Source organism: Haliotis rubra, unplaced genomic scaffold (assembly GCF_003918875.1).
Source record: "Haliotis rubra isolate DU_JTF1 unplaced genomic scaffold, ASM391887v1 Scf288, whole genome shotgun sequence".
Lineage (NCBI taxonomy): Eukaryota > Metazoa > Mollusca > Gastropoda > Lepetellida > Haliotidae > Haliotis > Haliotis rubra.
This window is the reverse complement of record NW_025766955.1, coordinates 1077301-1096701: the sequence shown is the minus strand read 5'-3', so window position 1 is coordinate 1096701 and position 19401 is coordinate 1077301. Positions and strand designations below refer to the sequence as shown.

The 19401-nt window shown below is 38.4% G+C and overlaps 2 protein-coding genes and 1 long non-coding RNA gene across 5 annotated transcripts in view; 2 read left to right on the top strand and 1 right to left on the bottom strand.

The window, feature by feature from the left end:
• LOC124281705 (protein TANC1-like) overlaps nucleotides 1-9747 on the top strand; it is a 31024-nt gene extending 21277 nt beyond the window's left edge. The window contains exon 2 of the mRNA XM_046717656.1: nucleotides 8705-9747. Coding sequence (XP_046573612.1) covers nucleotides 8705-9747 — 1043 coding nt within the window. The remainder of the gene's footprint in view (nucleotides 1-8704) is intronic.
• Nucleotides 9748-10831: 1084 nt separating this feature from the next.
• On the top strand, nucleotides 10832-12993 carry LOC124281690. The gene is made up of 3 exons (XM_046717644.1): nucleotides 10832-11225; nucleotides 11940-12072; nucleotides 12718-12993. Exons 1-3 carry the CDS (start codon nucleotides 10943-10945, stop codon nucleotides 12923-12925), a joined length of 624 nt encoding a protein of 207 aa, XP_046573600.1. The 5' UTR covers nucleotides 10832-10942; the 3' UTR covers nucleotides 12926-12993.
• On the bottom strand, nucleotides 12742-14444 carry LOC124281691. Of its 3 annotated transcripts, XR_006899962.1 has the most exons (4): nucleotides 14206-14444; nucleotides 13483-13591; nucleotides 13237-13341; nucleotides 12764-12853 (listed from the first exon to the last, which is right to left on the bottom strand). It is a non-coding gene; the product is annotated as an uncharacterized LOC124281691 (long non-coding RNA). The 3 variants fall into 3 exon arrangements; XR_006899961.1 differs by having other exon boundaries at nucleotides 12742-12853; nucleotides 13169-13341; nucleotides 13483-14444; XR_006899960.1 differs by having other exon boundaries at nucleotides 13483-14444.
• Nucleotides 14445-19401: the final 4957 nt, after the last annotated feature.

Here is a 19401-nt window from a genome sequence, read left to right as displayed (position 1 = left end):
TATGTTAGTGACATGATTTGCACACTGATAATTTGAAACAGGTATATAAATAATGATTGTTTGCAATCTTTACCCAAGTTAGTTTTCCATTTATTTAACAATTTTCAGTTTCTATTTCCTGGAAATTCTGTACGAAGGTACATTTAACAGTTCCACCCAATAACAGTAAACCATACAGATAATACGTTTCGGTACTTTGATAGATTAATAAGTACAAATTATATACCATGATATTGGGATGCCAAAATGATTAACATAATTGTATAATGTATAACAACTACGTGACCAGTCTGAACATGGACTCAACTCAGACAGCAAAGAGCAAAAGCAAAAATGAAAACGCATGAGCAACATAAATGCTGTCAGGTAGTAAGCTTTCAATAATTATCGAAACTGCTTAGTAATCTAAGTTTATGAACTAATTGCAGTCACTAGAATTTTCTATAATCTATCCAAGAGATGGAATGAAAATAGGTGTACAGTATATTCCGTCGGGTAACTGAAATTTGAGAAAACGTCCGTATGGGTTTACATATTTACAACAGTAACTTACACCGGAAATCATTAATACATTGTAATCATCTTTTTTGAAAGTATAGATAATGAAATTTGTTAAGTTATGATCAGTCGGATAACTTATACAAGTGAGCACTAAAATTAGGGACCTACAATTAGGCATATATAAGAAGTATACCTTAGGTCAGATATTTGAACTGTAATGTATTTTCCATTACAACAAGTATAAACGATATTACCTACTGATCAGAATGACTTATCAGTACCTCAACACCGACCCACCGCCACCCCCACCCTATGCCTACCCAATCCCACACCCTCTCACACACATGTACACACACTTCCTAACATACATATCGCTCTGGCCCATAGACCCGATATTTGAACCTTTCAAACAGACATCACGTGTATGTTAAGAAAGACACGCACGTTAATAGTGGTGCTCAGTCATGGGTATCACTTCACCATTCGTTTCTAATTATCTCAGTACATTATGGCGCGGTCGGACGCGCTTACGAACACTATGTGACAGTTATATTACAGAACCATTGAAATACATGTTAAAGTAGTGTCAATCTTGTAACACTCTATTTACCCATTATCAACCATTTACGCATATACTAAATATATGACAAAACTATACCTGGTCATACGAGATTTCAAAGGTATTGAAATGCATGTCCTACAATCACAGCATTTACATATGTTACACATGCTAGAAAATACATGAAAACAATGGCCAGATTTACACACCTGTGAAATACATGTAAATGCAGAGTTGGGTGTTCGTTTATTTTAACACCCCTTTAAACGTGTGTAAATCTGAAGGCCAGATGATACGTAGATTTCAAACGTTGTTCATATGGCCGCCGGATGACACGTTTATTTACTAACGTTAGAAAATTTGGGTAATACAGTCATTTCGTGTGGTGTTATTCTAACGCTCATAATATCCTATTCACACTTTGCTAAGGATCAAATCATCGATTCAAGGGAAAACTATGATGTGGGATCAAATTTGGTTTACATTTATTGTAAGCATGGATCCTAGGTTTCAGTATGTCATTGCATCTTGTGGATCCCATACCTGCTATTGACATGTGTTGTTTATTTGTCAATGACTCCATCCATGATTTGCCAAATGGTTGATTGGTGTCATGAAAACCCTTTTTATGGTTACTCATGTACCAAGTGCATAAGGTAAGATTAAAGTGGCTGTTTGCCTAAAGAGGGGCTACCACATTACTATTCATCCTGTTTTAAATGGATACAATTTCAAATTATATATCTACGTTTAAGTAAAGTTTTTTTTGTGATCCTTAGCAATAATATTATGTGCAAAGCAATATGGTATAGTCATCTTATTTTTAAATCCTTCCAAAACTGTGTACACCATGATTTCCTAGTTTCTCATTTTCCATATTTGTCACAGTCCCGACGTGAGTGCAAGTTTGTGAATTCACAGTTGAACATTCACATCATGGGTACAAACCCGCCGGCAAAAAGTCCAGTCCTCAAGAAACTTCCCAACCAGCTAAGAGTCACCGAGCTTCTCCCTACAAGCTGGCTGGCCACATTCAATTAACTGACCAAAGCTGAATTCATCAAACCCCAAGCTGTACCTCTAGATACATAACAATTTCTCGCTCAAGCGAAGGCCCCTCACCCCAAGCTAAATCTAATTACACCAAGTATACTCATCACTATCTAAAACTGTACATTATATCTGCAAAATATGTTTCATCACTTAACACTCTTCCTCCCCCTCCCCAGCCCCCCAAAAAGACCTTTACTCCGAGCATCATAACATCAGATGAGATAAACAGACCAACCGAGGTTCTGGTCGCCTCGGAGGCGTTTGGCTGCCTTCCTGTTCAGCCGTTTCTCAAAACTCTTTTACTCTTTTAACCAGCACCCCGGAGCTGAGTTTTGTCCTGGTGGGGAGTGTCAACTCATCGGGATTGTCTGGGTCACCATGACCTAGGTAGTTGAGCCTGGGCTGCTGTTGCTATCACCATTTACAAAAAGCCGCAAGTCTTGGTGCACGTCATTATACCTCTGTGACCTTATTTTAACCAAAGGCATGGTGTAGATTTCACCAGACGCACCAGACACATTGACCAGCGTTGCCGCACGGACCACACCAGACGTCAGGACCTTGCAAGAGGCACAGATCTTCCCAGCCACAAGCGCCGTGGAGAGTGCAGTTACCAACCTAATAGAACCATCAGCTCAGACTGCACAGTAGATAGAGACCACCGATGTAGAAATCCCCCAGAAATTCCCCTGCTAAATTAATCCACACCAGCCAGGCAGATATCTGCAGCGCAAGACGCAATCGTCAGACCAGGAGTAAACTACTAGTACACGATAGATAGCGTGAGCAGTGGTGTCACTAACGGTTCTAACAACAGAGAGTCATCACAATGTACTCCGGCAATCAATCCTGATTCATTTTATATGTCAAATGACGATATTCTATACGACCCATACTGGGAATCACTGGGTTTAGCTTGGGATAACACAAATCTCAAAGCAGCTGGCTATTCGTTGTCCTCTTCCATGAGGCCATGCCACCAATGTCGAAGGAGGAGGAATTCAGCACCAAGGGGCCCTTCTATTCAAGACAAAACAGACGCGAAAATATCCACCATTGTCCTTTAATCTACCATGAACTTGAATCTCAATATCCGTAAAGTATCGACTTTACGAGGGAAGGAATCTTACGCGACTGACAGAGTGGAACTCCCGTCTCCTATCACAAGATAATTGTTTGAAGGTTTTGCGCTTAAAGTCCCTGTACATCTTTATGAAGGAGACGAGACTCCAAGGCCTCGATGAATCTGCCCGCACCATTAATAACATCCAAGCATGTAATTATTTGTTTATCTCCGGAGTCTGCAAGCTCCACAATACAGATGGAGCTGGAGATCACAGGACGGGAGAAAACATCCCAGATGTGAGTGAGTGAGTTTAGTTTTACACCGCACTCAGCAATATTCCAGCTATATGGCGGCGGTCTGGAAATATTCGAATCTGGACCAGACAAGCCAGTGATCAACAGCATCGATCTGCGCAATTGGGAATCGATGACATGTGTCAACCAAGTCAACGAACCTGACCACCCGATCACGTTAGTCGCCTCTTACGACAAGCATCAACCCAGATGTTGCATGGCTACTTACATAGCATGGCAGTCTATGATTCTCAAGCTCTCCTGGCGAAGTTATCGGTGCAGTTTTACCTACGTTGCAGGGATCATCACCGATCTCCCGGAAATTCAGAACATGCCTTACTCACAGCCGTTAGAGAATCGACCGTTCATTAGAAGAAACTTTAGCGTTCAAGTCGGAAGAAGACAGGGAATTTCACAGGGTCACCATTCACGGACAAGTGGAAGGTGATTGGATCATCAAGGTCATCCAAGCCCCACGGTCCACGGTCCCTAATATTGGCATCAGCCTGTATTATACGATGAGGTAATGCTTTCTTATCTCGAAGAAAATGTGTTGTACACGGTTAACATGAAAACACTAAATAATATATTTAAGATTTAAAGCTATAGTGGCAACATTAAAATTATGCTGAGGAACATTAGCACTAAACGTATATTAATATAACAGTTTGAAACAATTGATAAAATATTTTAAAATGATTAAAATAATTCATTTAAAACCCTGATGCTTGCTGGGATGAAAGAATTTCGAGCACTGTTTGTTCTGAATATTGGCGTGTGAAGTCGTCGGCCGGAAGGAAGAAATTGAAATTCAGGAAATAGTCCCAACTAGGGGTGGGTATTGCAGTGAATTTTCATATTGCGATATATTGCGATGCGAAAGCATATATTGCGATATGTATTGCAATATTTTGCACAATAAAACTTAGAATAAAAAACTACTTATATTCGAGTTCATGCTTGATTTATAAAGCAAAAACACAACACAATCACTATACCTGATTATGCTTTTATAAAAACTTTTAAACATGACGAAATAAATAATATTTGGCACAAATGAAACAAAGGAAAGAACAATTTAACATCAACAAAGTGGTTAATAGTTTGAACCAGTTTCTCTACTCTCAAAAAAGACCGGAGATTTTAGACAGCAACTTGACCTGGTCAGGACATATCAGTGATCACTGGTCATTAATGAGTAAACATTTAAAACATTCAGATCCAAAACATTGCGAAATACTTGAACAAAAATTAAGAACACAACTTCAAACCGAACTTACCCATACATTCCGGTGCGAAAAACGGAAATATCCGAAGATTTCCGAGTGTTACGAAGTTTTCTGAATGCATGTCGAAATACCGGTTTTCGATCAGTGTATCGCAATATGTATCGATTTCATGTCTGAACCGGTAAGTACCGGTAAACTGGTTATATTGCGCAGCCCTAGTCCTAACATTTAAAAAATTACGTGTTTTCTTTTCAGTTTGCCGATATCTTGCATTTTAAGTCAAGAAATTTTACTTGCTGTGTTAACAATTTTGGAAACTTCACATCGATTTTGAACAGACAGAACCCCATACCAGCAATGTACATTGAAAACTAAAATAAAAGGTATAGCCGCTTTAGTCCTTTCTTGTATAGTTTAAACATTTTTTATTCACAATGTGAAAAGGATCGGGGACAAGTTCTTACAATATATGTAACCCCTCTCCAAAGATATTTACAATAACTAATTGCATCACATCATTATTAGGAACAGAGACAGAGAAAGATTGACAGTTTCAGGGGAAATGTTATAATACAAAAGGTGTATAGAAAAAGACTTCTGGAATCGTTTAAATTTGCATATATACTTATGTACATTTTTTAATATCATTTCATTTATATGATCTGCAATGCCGTTTAAAATAGCAGATAGTGTAATCGCAGAATTACTAGCAGGTACATCTTGAATAGCTTTAAGCATGATCTTTCTATGTTGATTGTATAAACAACATTCTAAGAAATAGTGATGAGCATTTTTGAATGGGTTGCCATATGCACAGGATGGATCAGTGATTAGACCGTACACATCGTAACTTAATCTACTAGCTCCATGACGTAGTTGCGTATGTAATATGTTAAAGTTTCTAATACCGTTAGAAAAGTACAGTGGAGCTGAGTTATATGATGTTATTATGCTCGTTTTAAATTTTGACAGTGAAGTACAATTTCTTACCTCTGTAGATAAATTGTTCCACAATCTAAAAGTCGATGGGAAGAACGACCCGTGAGAAACTTTTATTCTTGTTCTTGGCCAGCAGATGTTGCCTCAATTTCTTAAATTATAATTACTCCTGGAGCCCACGTACTGCGGAATTATTTCTTTTAGGTAGATTAGACTTTTGTAGTTTTGAATATCATAGAACAAAGACAATTTACTTATTCTTCTACGCTCTGATAGTGTTTCCAAGCTTCTTTCATAATAAAGTGAAATAGAAGAAGAATATTTGGGAACTCCTATAATAATTCTTGCAGCTTCCATCTGGAGCCTTTCCAATTTTAAACTTAGTTCTTTTCCGAAGCCATTCCAGACTTCGCAGGCGTATGCAAAGTGAGGCCTTATAAAAACTGTGTAAATCTTTCTTGGATATGTAATCCGTATTACTGTTCCAGGTGAGCTTAGAATCTATCACTGTGCCAGGATACTTATATTCCTCAACTCCTCTGGTTTCGTTATCAAATGCAATTGTTGTTTTTCCGAAAATGAATAACCATCTCTTTTTGTTTTCTCAACATTTAATTCAAGGAAGTTGATTTTACAACAATCAAGAAATTTCGTAGATTCCAGAGCGGTAGTCATTCCAAGCGTGTCTTACAAATCCAGCAAGTGTGGTTACTAAGGTCAATATTCTTGCAGATGCGTTACAATGCCCAGACAAGAATTGGACAATAGATTGGATGCATCATCCACATGCCTTTAGTCAGATTGCGACCAAATGGGAACAAGCAAATTGGAACATCTCTCAACGACCTATATAAGGACAACGCCAGATACTCAAGCTTATGTAGTGGATGCCATGTCAACACCTTGGGAGGGAATCACTGCCTATGCATTTCCACCAATGGCGCTTATCCCACAAATTGTAGCCAAGACCAGGAACCGTCACATTATACTGTACCTGGTAGCACCGGCATGGTGTAAATGCGATCGAAGTTTAAAGACCAACTGTCTCTATTGCAAGATCTACCATTACATCTTCCTCAGTGGCCTACATTTCTCCGACAGCTGAAGTCAGACATGTTCTATTGCAATTTACAAAAGTATCCAACAACATCTCTTGTCAGCGGGATTTTCAACGGGAGTTTCCTCTGCTGGACCTCTAGGACAACGAGCGTTTACCATACCTTCTCCAGCTCCTTCGCTAGAAAGGGGTTAACTGGACATGAAGCCTTTCGCCGAGGACGTTTCAGGCTTTGATTATCTTAGTAGGAACAGTCTGACACTGACATCACCAAGAATACTGTGGCTGCATGGATAAAAACGACTACTAAGCTTGCCAATGCCATTGGGCAGATCATTGAGCAGATCATTGAGCAGATCATGGCAGCTTGCCAGTTGGGAACGTCCATCACTATTATCACGTTTTACCTGAGAGATGTGACCCAAGACTTGCAAGCTCTAACACGTTGTTGTCCATCGTAGTTAGCCATTCTATCCTCATATCCTTACATTCTGTGTGTGTGTGTGTGTGTGTGTGTGTGTGTGTGTGTGTGTGTGTGTGTGTGTGTGTGTGTTAGGTTGGACTTTTACCCACCTCCCTGATTGATACAACAGTGTGCGTCACAGACTAATTTGTTTGTGATCCCAGAAAACCTTTGTTGTTGCACTTTGTTGAGCCCAAACGACTCACATGGTACACTCATATCCAATCAAGGATCATACTTGGTCTTCATAGATTGGAGCATACGGACCGGAAGTTAAGTCATCGTTACATAATCAAATCATGACGCCATTGAAGGGTAAGAAAATATTAATATTGTCATCATTTCCAAGAATTATATCATGGTCCACCAAAGTATTAATTGCAGAAGCAGGAGACTGCTCAAGTGTTGTCGCAACAACCAAAAGGAGGTTTGTTAGGTTACAATCACACTAAACGATTTTTGTTTCTTGTTACACCGCAGTTTATTTCCGTCATGACGCGTTTCATAACTTGAACAGTATAAATCATTCAGCGGGTTCAAGCTGAAACCATACAGAACCTGATTCACCAAATGTTGGATAAAGCTACATCATGAATAATTGTTTAGGCTCAAATACAAATATGAAACAATAACTTTGCTTTTCACACGTTAGTTTACAAGTAAAAATTACACTGTCATCACATTTGTTTACATTTCAAAGTTACGACATTTCTACAACTAATACACCAAATGGACAACAGTTCTCCCGAAATGATGACAATGCATGACTCATATGAAGGGTAATTACAAATTTCGTGGCATAATCATTTTGGTTTCGGTCTATTTACATCAGTTTAGCTCCAAAGACAATGCTCGTTACCGAAAATCGTGCCATGTGCCTTTTTGCCTGCTTGCTTAACCTCACCGGAGTTATCTCCCCTAGAAGTCACCAATCTCAAAGAGATAATCTCCCGTAGTACTTCCAACTGCTCTACCTGCACCAAGACCTTTAAACTAGGGAAATTGAGATCACAGTTTCAAATTGAAATTGTCAAAGTTAAAACTGACTTATTGAGGCTACAAGGTTTATTTGTCTTAACACCAAGTCCATGTTGCATTCAATTGTTAGGAGGACTTATTCATTAGAACTCTCAAGTACAATCAATAATTCTTGGAATACTGCATCTAACACTTGGGGTAATGGTTCGCCCATCCTTCCTTCGTAATCCCAGAGTACCTTTCACTGAGTATTCTAGTGAAATATTACACAATTTCCAGTCCGTGGAGACAACATCTTCAGAGAACGCGTTGGAAGACCAATAGGTCATCCCAAAAAAATCGAAAACGTTCACGTTAGACCTGTGGATCAGAATTAGGTTTCTAGAAATAATGCAATCAAGTGTTAGAGGTAGTATTCTAAGAATTATGATCATTGTTGATAATATTTCAGTTTATGGGCTAATTATGCACAACTGGTAACAAGCTTTCATTCTATTGGTTACCAACTACAGTGCATAATGTTATCAAATTGACGTCGTTGTATCATTATCACATAACATCCGCAGATAAGGAGCAGAACGTCCCTGAGAAGTCTCCACAACATAAAGTTGACAAGGAAGAAACATTTGCGAGCAGTCCACTTCACGAGGCCTGCAGGAAGGGGAACCTGACTCGAGTGAGACGCATCCTGTCCCAGGGTTTGGTCGACATCAACAGTAGAGACGGGAATCACGGCAAAACACCACTCATGGTGGCAGCACAGGAAGGACATTGCAGAATATTTGACTTTCTTATAAGAAAAGGGGCTAACACGACACATGTGGATAACGATGGTAAGAACATCCTTCACTGGGCCTGCAGGGGTTACCATTTGGGTATGGCGGAGTGTGTACTCCCACAATATGACATAGACATTAACAATAAGCACGTATCCCCACTTCTGCAGGCTGCATGGCGGGGACACACAGACGTTTGTGAGTTCCTCGTGTGTATGGGAGCTAATGTGTCACAAGTTGATGATGTCGGGGACAACGCCCTGCACTGGGGCTGCAGAGGGGGACATCTAGGTAGTGTGAAGTATCTACTTTCACTATGCAGTCTTGATATTAACAGTAAGGGGAAAGGTGGCAAGACCCCTTTGATGCAAGCTGCATCGTGGAGACACGCGCGCGTTTGTGAGCTCCTCGTGAGTAGGGGAGCTAATTTGTCACAAGTTGATGATAACAGCAACAACGTCCTGCACATTGCCAGTAAGGTCGGACGATTAGATGTCATGAAAAGTCTTCTCTCACAGGGCAATGTAAATATTAGCAGCAGGGGGACACATGGAAGGACACCATTGATGAATGCAGCGTATTATGGTAAAAGAAAAGTGTTTGATCTGCTTGCGAATAAAGGTGGTCTAACTCACTTAGTGGATGATCAGGGTCACAACATCCTTCATTTGGCCTCTATGCATGGATACCTGTGGATGGTGAAGCACATCATTTCACAGAACATGGCCGACATTAACGCCCGAGACAAGAATGGGAAAACAGCAGCCATGATAGCAAAGCCTAAACGTCCTGTGTATAACTTTCTTGTTTCCCGGGGCTGTCTAGTGAAATAAGTGCAGCTTGAGTTCTTATATCAAGCATCATGTTAGAGGTGACTTATAGTAGAATGTGACAATCTACTTTAGTGACGCACAGGTAACAGACATTGATGATATCGTGTTATTTATTATCCCTGCCGACATATAATGCGGTTGGATAATGTCAATACCTCGTCTGTCCGTCCCATTTCATTTCTGGCGCACCACTTGGTATGAAAACATGGCAGGCATGTCAAACAGATACTGAAGTGATGCTTTTTTCTATTTCGGGAATTTTCATTTTTCCCCCTTTTTTCCATGGAAGCTACTTAGCCTAAAATGAAAAGGAGGTTGATGTCGTTTCCTGAGCAGAACTAAAAACTATTCAATACTTTTTATCCACACTCGGGACATGAATTTATAAAGGACTGAGGTGCTGCCTTTTGCTATTTAGGAATAGTGTGATGTTTCCATGGCATCAAGTTTGAATTTAACCCTGTTCATAGTCGTGTGCTCTCTGGACCATATCTCTAAAAATAATCGGTCTTCTGTCATGGAGCTGTGCACAAAGAACATGTTTTAAACTAGTAATACTGACTACTTAGACTCTTAGAATTCATACCTCTTTCTGTTTCCATGGCAGCCATGATTATGACTCATGTTCATGGGCATCTGTATGTGTATCACGTCTTCGTTCAGTCTTAATGGTTGTTTTGTGGAAGGAGAAGAGGATATCGTGCAGTGACTCACTTAAATATCTATTGACAATGAAGATCAGGGGCCGTATTTATAAAAATTCTAAGAAAATTCTTAGTTTTGCTCTAAGATTACCAAAACAAAATCTTAGCTAAAAGTAACTCTTAAGAATTATTCATAAAGGGTCTAGGAGTAACTTTTAACTAAGAATGGGAGTTCGATCTTAAGAAAATACTTAGCGCTGTAGCCAAGGGAATTCCGGGAATTCCCCGAGGTTATAAATAGCTTACGTCATGTTGATGGCGGCGCTTGCGCTGACTTATATGAAGAGTTGAATAGCAGACTGAACCGAGTTTAGTTTGTTTACGCTCTGTTACCGGAAGAGGAGCATCCTGACCAAAACTTCGATTGAAAAGGTAGGTAAATCGAGTTATGTTATCCCCAAAATGTGTTTTTTAAATAAATCTATATCTGCAAGTTGTCTCGTGCAAACTTAGCAGACGACGATCTTTGGTTTGTTCGTGACGAGCGCAAAATGAATGCGAAAAAGGGGAACAGAAAACCTAACTGGACAAGTGACGAATGTCTGTCACTTGTTCAGTTAGTGGAATCAAAGAAAGAAATAATAAGAGGCAAATTTTCATCTCGAATAACATCAGAGGAAAAGAAGATGACGTGGATGTCAATCACCGAATCAATCAATGCATCCCATCCTCATGTGATTCGATCCAATGAAGAAGTGGAGAAAAAGTGGTATAATCTACTTTCAAAATCAAGGCAGGAAATTGCAGCATACAGGCGAGGAACAACAGCAACAGGTGGGATTTAAAATATTGCATAACGCATTCATTTATTTACATGTACGTAGGCCAATCATTTTTTAGTAATCCATTTTTTCTAGTAAGTTAATTAGGAAATAAACATGAAATAGTCTGTTGATCAATACTATATGTTTCTTGTTCGAACATATAAAAAGCAATTACTTACATAAATAACACAACGAAAATCTCACATGAAAACACTAATTTTGTATTAAGTTAAAACTTAATGTTAAAAGAGCAATCATATTTACATGGAATAGCTTTTTAAATAGTATTTGGTCTTGATCTTTAAATGTAACACAGTGTAATTTATTTTTGAAACACATCAATACCAAGAAAAAACAGTTCTTTTTCCCATGGTCATACTTTTCACATTCTATTCGAAACAAGTTTGTTTCTCAATAAGTTCTAGGTAATAAAAATACAATTATGCTCAATATCATAATTTGTTCACCACACTGAACAGTGTGAACGTGCGATCGTAAAGCAAACATCATAAAGATTTTTATATACTTCAATAATTTTTAATGATATTTGTATACTTGCCAGTAACATTTATAAACAGTCCATTACTTCATGTATGCTCACAGATTTTGTAATTAATTACTTTCACTTACATTTCAGTTTCCAATCACCTCATGTCTGATGTACATAACTTTGAGCAGATTTTTTGTGAACTAGTGATCCGAGTTGTGTACATAATAATTTCAGGTGGAGGTCCAAGTACTTCTCCCCTCTCAGCGGTTGCAAGCACAGTTGAATCAATTCTTGGTGAAGCTAACGCATCTATAAGTGGATTAGACAATGGGATCGACACATCCATGTTGCAGTTTATTAATCTGAGGTATTTATATCATTAAGACAAATGTTCCAACTTGTTCAATTATTTTAAAACAAGTCTTATTACCTTATGGAATGTATCAAAGATGATATCAAGCTTGATCTTTGGTTCATGTATTTAAAATGTGCACCATATCATGACGAAATGAACAATATTACATACGTACATACACTTTACAGCACCCTACCAAACAAATGCATGTACCTAACTGAATGTAATGAAATTATTTTATGAAAGGCTTTCTTGAAATGTTGAAATTATACAACCTTAACGACACACATTAGCACAGTAGTTTCCCCCAACAGATTTGAACTCTGCAGATGTTATTAGTGGTCCCTTCCAGGAAACTAATATATCAATTTTTTGTAAATATATAGACTTATTTTCATCATAGACTATAATCAATGAGCTTGCTTGAAGTGGTGCAACTTTGAAATGAACTCCAAATTATCCAACAAGCCCACACTGTCAACACCATATAATGAAAAAGGGCACCACACCTCTGGATATCACACATCATTGGCATTTCACTTATAATGATTCTCTAGACTGTCCCTTTAAGATTCTGATGACATTCAAGGTTCTTGTACTTGTACAAGAAGATACAAGTTTGCTGATCACTTCAGTGTTAGTAATGTCATGTTTCAGTCCATATGAGAGCGACTGTCTCGATGTGGATGTCCCAGTGTCAGTCCCAGCCATGGTCCCTGATCCAGCTGCAAGTACAGTCCCTGTTCCGGCCTCAGTACAACTTCCAGTTCCCGTGACTGACAGGAAGAGGGAGCTGGAATTAAAAGTGTTAGAGGCCCAGCTTGAGTATTACCAACTGAAGATAAAGAAATTGAAAAGAGACTAAGGAACTGTGTGATATATAAAGATGTTCAATGTTGTTTCCACCATAATAAAGATGCTATCACAGTAAAAGATACTTTATCTAATGATTATTATGAATTCTTAATACAAACATAAATATTACTCAAAGTTGTGGTCCTTAGGAAACTTGGGGAAGGATCAATTCCTAGTCTTCCCAGTGTCTGACTTATAAACATGAATTAAAAAACAATGAAAATTTAGTGAATATTATTATAAGATGGAGTACCATGTCTAGAAGTGAAGATTGACAAATTGTTGGCGATATCTGACACCGTCTGCTGGCGGCTGAACAACCTGGGGAGGCGGTCTCTGTCCATCTTGGTGTCCATCTTGTCCAGGAGGTAGTGGGATATTTCTTTGTTTACAGATATTATGGAGCACGGCACACACAATCACAACCTGTAAAATATTCAATTGCAGCATGTAGAAAGATAGAAATTACACAAATCAAGAAAACCAATTATGTTATTGTAATTATTACATTTCTCTAATAACAAAGTATTACAAAAACACAAACATTACAATATATCATAAACAAACCTTTGATGCTTTTTGAGGTGTCAGCCTAATCTCTCCATGCAGGACATGAAATCTTCTCTTTAATTGTCCAATGCCTCTCTCAACAACACTCCTTGTATTCTTGTGAGATCTAAAAGGAATTTTTAAGGACATTTAATTGAAATGTTTTCAAGCCTAAACATATTTCAATGTATTGAAATAATTAATCAAATTCACTGAGTTCATGTATAATTCTATGCTAATGATTCAGATGAATTTTAAATTTATTTGACTGAAATACTGGCTCAATTTCTAATTTGTAATTTCATACAGGAACTCTATATTTCTTTAATTTCTCATCAATTTTGTTCAAATTTTTTAAGTATATGTTCATCACAAGATATGAAAACCATATTTGATTGCAAAAGACATTTTTCTTATAATTTACATGCAGTATGATATTTGAACCCATATGTATTTTTGGAGATTTGCATTATTGTTATATTGCATTCATAAATGTAGATGAACATCTGACAGTAGTATATCATCTTTTATATTTACTACGTTTACTCATCTAATAAAATAAGCATCGTTAAATCCTTAATCGCTAATCCGTTTTATGAAGAATTACAAAGCTACAATGTCATTTCGTTTAAAAAACACAATTTCAAATTATAGAATTTACCACCTTCCCAAGGGAAGCTACTCTAATTCATACCGTGTCGGACAAGTTTACATGTCTGTGAATATAAACAAACAGAATACCTGTTATAATTTGTCTCTGGTCCAGCTTGTGGGTGCAGGAAGGGTGTTAAAATATATCTTCTGCATGGATAGCCACTGTCTCCAAGTAAATGGGACCCAGCTGGCATAAAACCCCTTTCAAACAGCTGACGAACGCCGCTTTCATGAAAGATCCGGGCGTCGTGTGTTGCTCCAGGCCATTTCGCTACAACATCTCGGATAAGAGAATCGGAATCGAAAATTGTTTGTACGTTCAGGGAATGATAGTTCTTCCGATTCACATACTCAGGCTCATCTTGAGTAGGAGCTATTATCCTCACATGTGTCCCATCAATGACACCTACGACACCGGGGAAGCCCGCAAGTGCGTGGAATTGGCGATTGTGGCGTTGTGTTTCTTGCTGTGAAGTCGGCATTGAAATGAATTGCGTGACAATTTGAGGGTCAGAAAGTACTGACAAAGTTTCGGATATTATTCTACTGACAGTGGGCTGACTAACACCGAAATCGTCGCCGCTACAAAGCTGCATTTTGCCAGTGGCTAAGTAACGCAGAGTGATGGCAATCTTAGTCTCAGCGTCCAAGGAATGATTCCGTTTTGTCGGACTTGTCAAGTGTTGCCGGACCAAATTCGTGATGAAAACAATCCCCCCCAAGTCCATACGGTACCTCTTTATCAATTCTTCATTGTTGTACACTGCTAATACATCTCTTCTTAACCTAAAATCTCTCAAGCGACGCATACGAGCGGCCATGTTTGTAAAGCTAAGAAAATTCTTAACTAGTTAGGAGTACCATAGGGGCACTCCTAAATATGTGCCATACTTAGGAGTAATTCTAAGAATACAAAGTTTTATAAATGTGACTTAAGAAATTCTTAACACTTAAGTGTAAATATAATGGAATTCTAAGAATTTTATTGATTTAAGAATTTTTACCAATTCAGGCTGATATAAATATTTTATAAATATGAAGGTTATTTTATCATATCGTGTTGGGGTGATGTCCGTGTGTGGCATCGTTTGATGTGTGTTGACAGGTATGACGTGTGTGTTGACAGGGGTGATGTGTGTGTTGACAGGGGAGATGTGTGTGTTGACAGGGGTGATGTGTGTGTTGACAAGTGTGATGTGTGTGTTGACAGGTGTGATGTGTGTGTTGACAGGTGTGATGTGTGTTGACAAGTGTGATGTGTGTGTTGACAGGTGTGATGTGCGTGTTGATATGTGTTATGTGTGTGTTGACGGGTGTAATGTGTCCGTGTGTTTGCATGTGTAGAATGGAGGTATTGTGCTGTGTTGTGTTGTGTAGTGTATACTCTGATGCGATTTAATGTGGCGTGTATGGTGCCTGTGCTAGTTGTGTTCAGTGTTTGGATCAGTATGTGTACGCAGTATCTGTATGGTGCCTATGCTGTGTGTTCAGTGTTTGAATCAGTTTGTGTACGCAGTTTGTGTATTCTCTCGGCGGAATATTATAAGTTGTATGCTTCTCTCGAGGTTAATATGATCTGATGTATGCCTTGCTGTAGCAGTGCCATCCGAGCCTGTAGGCGAGGGATGACTCTAATACGAAAAGACACCCATCAGACCGTATTATCCGAGGGAGAAGATCTCAACGTATTTATCTTACCACTATCTTAAAAGTACAAAATATCATTTTGTTATCCCCCTCTGCGCGTTCAGCACAAAGCGGTGGATATAGTATTAGCCTCCGTACGTAGGTACGAATTGGAATATCTTAAGAACCAATGAATAGATTTTTTCATACTTCTTACTTAGGTTCATCTCAGTATGCGAAACATCCCAGTCAAATTTGGTGACCTTGACCTAAATTTCAAGGTCACAAGGTGACTTTAACGTTTTACCCTTGTAAGCGAATTACCTCAAGAACTGCTTGCTGGATTTTCTTGATATTTGACGCCAAGCTTCATCTAGGGAAGGCACAGGGCCCGGTCGATTCTGGTGACTTTCACGTAATTTTTATGTTTCATACACCGTGAAAATACGTGTGTGTCTGAACAGCTACAGAGCAAGATATCAAGAGAGTTGACTGATCATGTTTTTGTAGACATTTAAATTCATCTTAAACTACAGCGTTCACTTTCATTAGTTTTTAAATTTGATTTGATAACTTGCGGCGTGGGGTTATGTCACCTCAGTGACAACTTGTTTTATTTTGAAGATTGATAAGCTCGCTACCGACTACAGGACATGTAAACAAAATGGCGTCTGCCTCTCGACTGGATTTGTATAATCAGTGAAACATTTGGAAGAGTTCTGTTCAGGATAATGATTTATGCATATATAATGTCGATTCCAACACACATTAAATCCTGGCGCAGGAATTTTTTCAGCTCTTGATTTATCAATTACAGATTCAAACCTATCGAATGAATGTGAATTGCCAGTAACTGGCACTTATATCAAGCCCTCTGTTGTAACAGACCTGAACTTGAGTGAGTGAGTGAGTTGAGTTTTACGCCGCACTCAGTAATATTCCAGCTATATGGCGGCGGTCTGTAAATAATCGAGTCTGGACCAGACAAACCAGTGATCAACAGCATGAGCATCGATCTGCGCAATTGGGAACCGATGACATGTGTCAACCAAGTCAGCGAGCCTGACCACCCGATCCCGTTAGTCGCCTTTTACGACAAGCAGTCGCCATTTGTGACAAGAATGGGTTGCTGAGACTTGAACCTGAACTTTTTGTAGATGTTCTTGATGCCATAAAAGATTTCTCTGATGAACTCAATAATATAGCTGATGAGTGTATACCCAAATCCTCTGCAATTCCACACATCCGAAAACCATGATTTACAGAAAATTGCAAACAGGCTAGGAAGGCACGGAAGAAAGCTGAGAATTATTTCCGTTGCCATCATATGGTCGATACTTTGAATAAATTTTAAATGCTAAGGCACGGCGTACGTTCAAGCAAAGTAAACGTCGATCCTGGCGAAATAATTATGTATCAAAAATATTTTCACGAACGCCGATATTAAAGGTATGGAATATGATCCAGAAAAAAAGGGAAGGGCGCTCAATCTATTGAACCAATTAGAATATGAATTTTTAGTTTGTGAGAATGAATTAATGACTTTGACTGTTAGTGGCATTACCTTTAAAGGGGTTGAAGTAGCGTAAAATTATTGTCCCCCTAAGAAGGTATGTAAGTCCCATTTCATTCAAAGGATTCTTCATACCACGTGTTTTTAATCGTAAAAATGTGTTATTTTAAAGTATGGCTATTTTTGACTACAATCGCCAATGGCTGAAAGGATGGTTAAATCCAGCTAACGTCCATGCAGGTACAAAGGTACTGTAAGTCCCCATTGTCCCTTGTATAGTGATCTACCTTCAGTTATTGGCAATCTATAGCCTGTTTATATATTGTATGGTCTTTCATAGTTAAGGTATTTTAGATTTTCATGCTAGTTTTACAATTATATCTGTGACATTCTAGTTATTTTTACTGTCCTTCGCCAACAGGTTTATTTAATGATTTATTATGACCTCATAACTTAATTCGCTATATAAATATCCTCTAATAATTATAATTAGGAGATAAACCTACTGTGTGGGAAAATCAGAGGTATATAACGAAATTATAATAGCTCTAAATTTCATTTAAAACCGAACGCGTAGCGTGAGGTTTTAAATGAACAATTTAGAGCTATTATAATTTCGTTATATACCTCTGATTTTCCAACACAGTAGGTTTATCTCCATTCTACCATGACAATTTTATGAACAATTTCAGGTGGAGCTCTTTCTTTGGTTACGAGTCAATACGTGAAGCGGCCTCGCATTCCAATCTCAAGTGGCATCGCCCGAAACGGGGTGATTGGTGGCAAACCGCCAATGACTAACAAACTCCAGATTCAGTAATAACAAATCACGTTTTGTTTTTTCAATGCATCAATCACCAATCATTAACTGATAAGTTGGAAAACATATATCAAATAAGTTTAAAAAGCTTGGTTCACATTTGAAAATTCCACAGTAGACCCTTACCCCACCAGAATAATGGCCGCAACCTCATGGCCTTGACCTTTTCTCGGAAGTCATTGTTTACATTTACGTGCAAATTTGGAAAGATGCGACAGGAGAGCCTCTGACAGTTTGCGCAAGGTTAACCTGATTGTATGACAGAGATAGTCTTTGATATCTAATTACTGGTACTGGTACAAAATTTAAGAGTGGAGGCGCTTTTGCTGTAACGAGGAGTCCGTGTTGTACCGAATTTAGATACTGTTGAATTTTGCGCCCTGTCAACTTGACGATTTCACGCACCTCTACGTCTGCGCGCGACAGCTGTGATGACTCTTACACACTCATGTGTACTTTGTGCTCAAATTCGATTCTACGGATATTATTTTCTACATTTTGGAAAGTGTTTTGTGACCTAGTGGCTTCAAAGTGTAGTGAATTCAAATTGAATCGGATTCGCTGGCATGTTCGCGAGTCTGTTGACAAAGAGACAGATTTGTGGTGATATTTCCGAAAGGATGGATCAGGACATGAGGGTGTACCTCTGGCATAAACACGGTAAGGTAATTAATTATACTTTAATAGACTACTTTAGATCAAGCAGTGTAATGGATAAGAGGGATCATGACTAAGCTAAATAACTTTTTCAACGATATTATACTTTTAGAAAAAAAATATGTTGGGCTAAACAGAACGGTTTGCAGATACTGTAATTGTGTTTTACTACCGCTAAATTTGAAACAGTACAAATTTCAAAATTATCATTTTGTTTGAATTGATAACCCAACTGTTTATTTATGTCGACGGAAGGCATTAAAATTTCTTCGGCGTTCGATGTTAATGCATCCTCCGTTACCGGATCAAGATCAGTGGCGATATCGTTGACGAAAGCTGATAATAAATTTAACACGGGAAATTATGTAGCAGTCTATTGCTGGATCTATTCTGACATAACATAGAATCAACGTAAACATATTTGTTTTTTTGCTGAATTTTTATTCGGAAAGCAGACGATGTTTTGATCTTGTTCGACTGAATATTTGTTTCCATGCTTTCGAAGTACTTTTGTATGTATAAACACCTATTGCTGTGATTTAAGCAAGTAGTGAGTCGAGCCCGTCATCGCTAAATCCATCTTTAAAGACATATGTGTAATTTCCGACAGTAAAATCGCCGTAATTTATCGATGCATCGGTAGGTTGTTTGGTGTCCGCCATGTTAG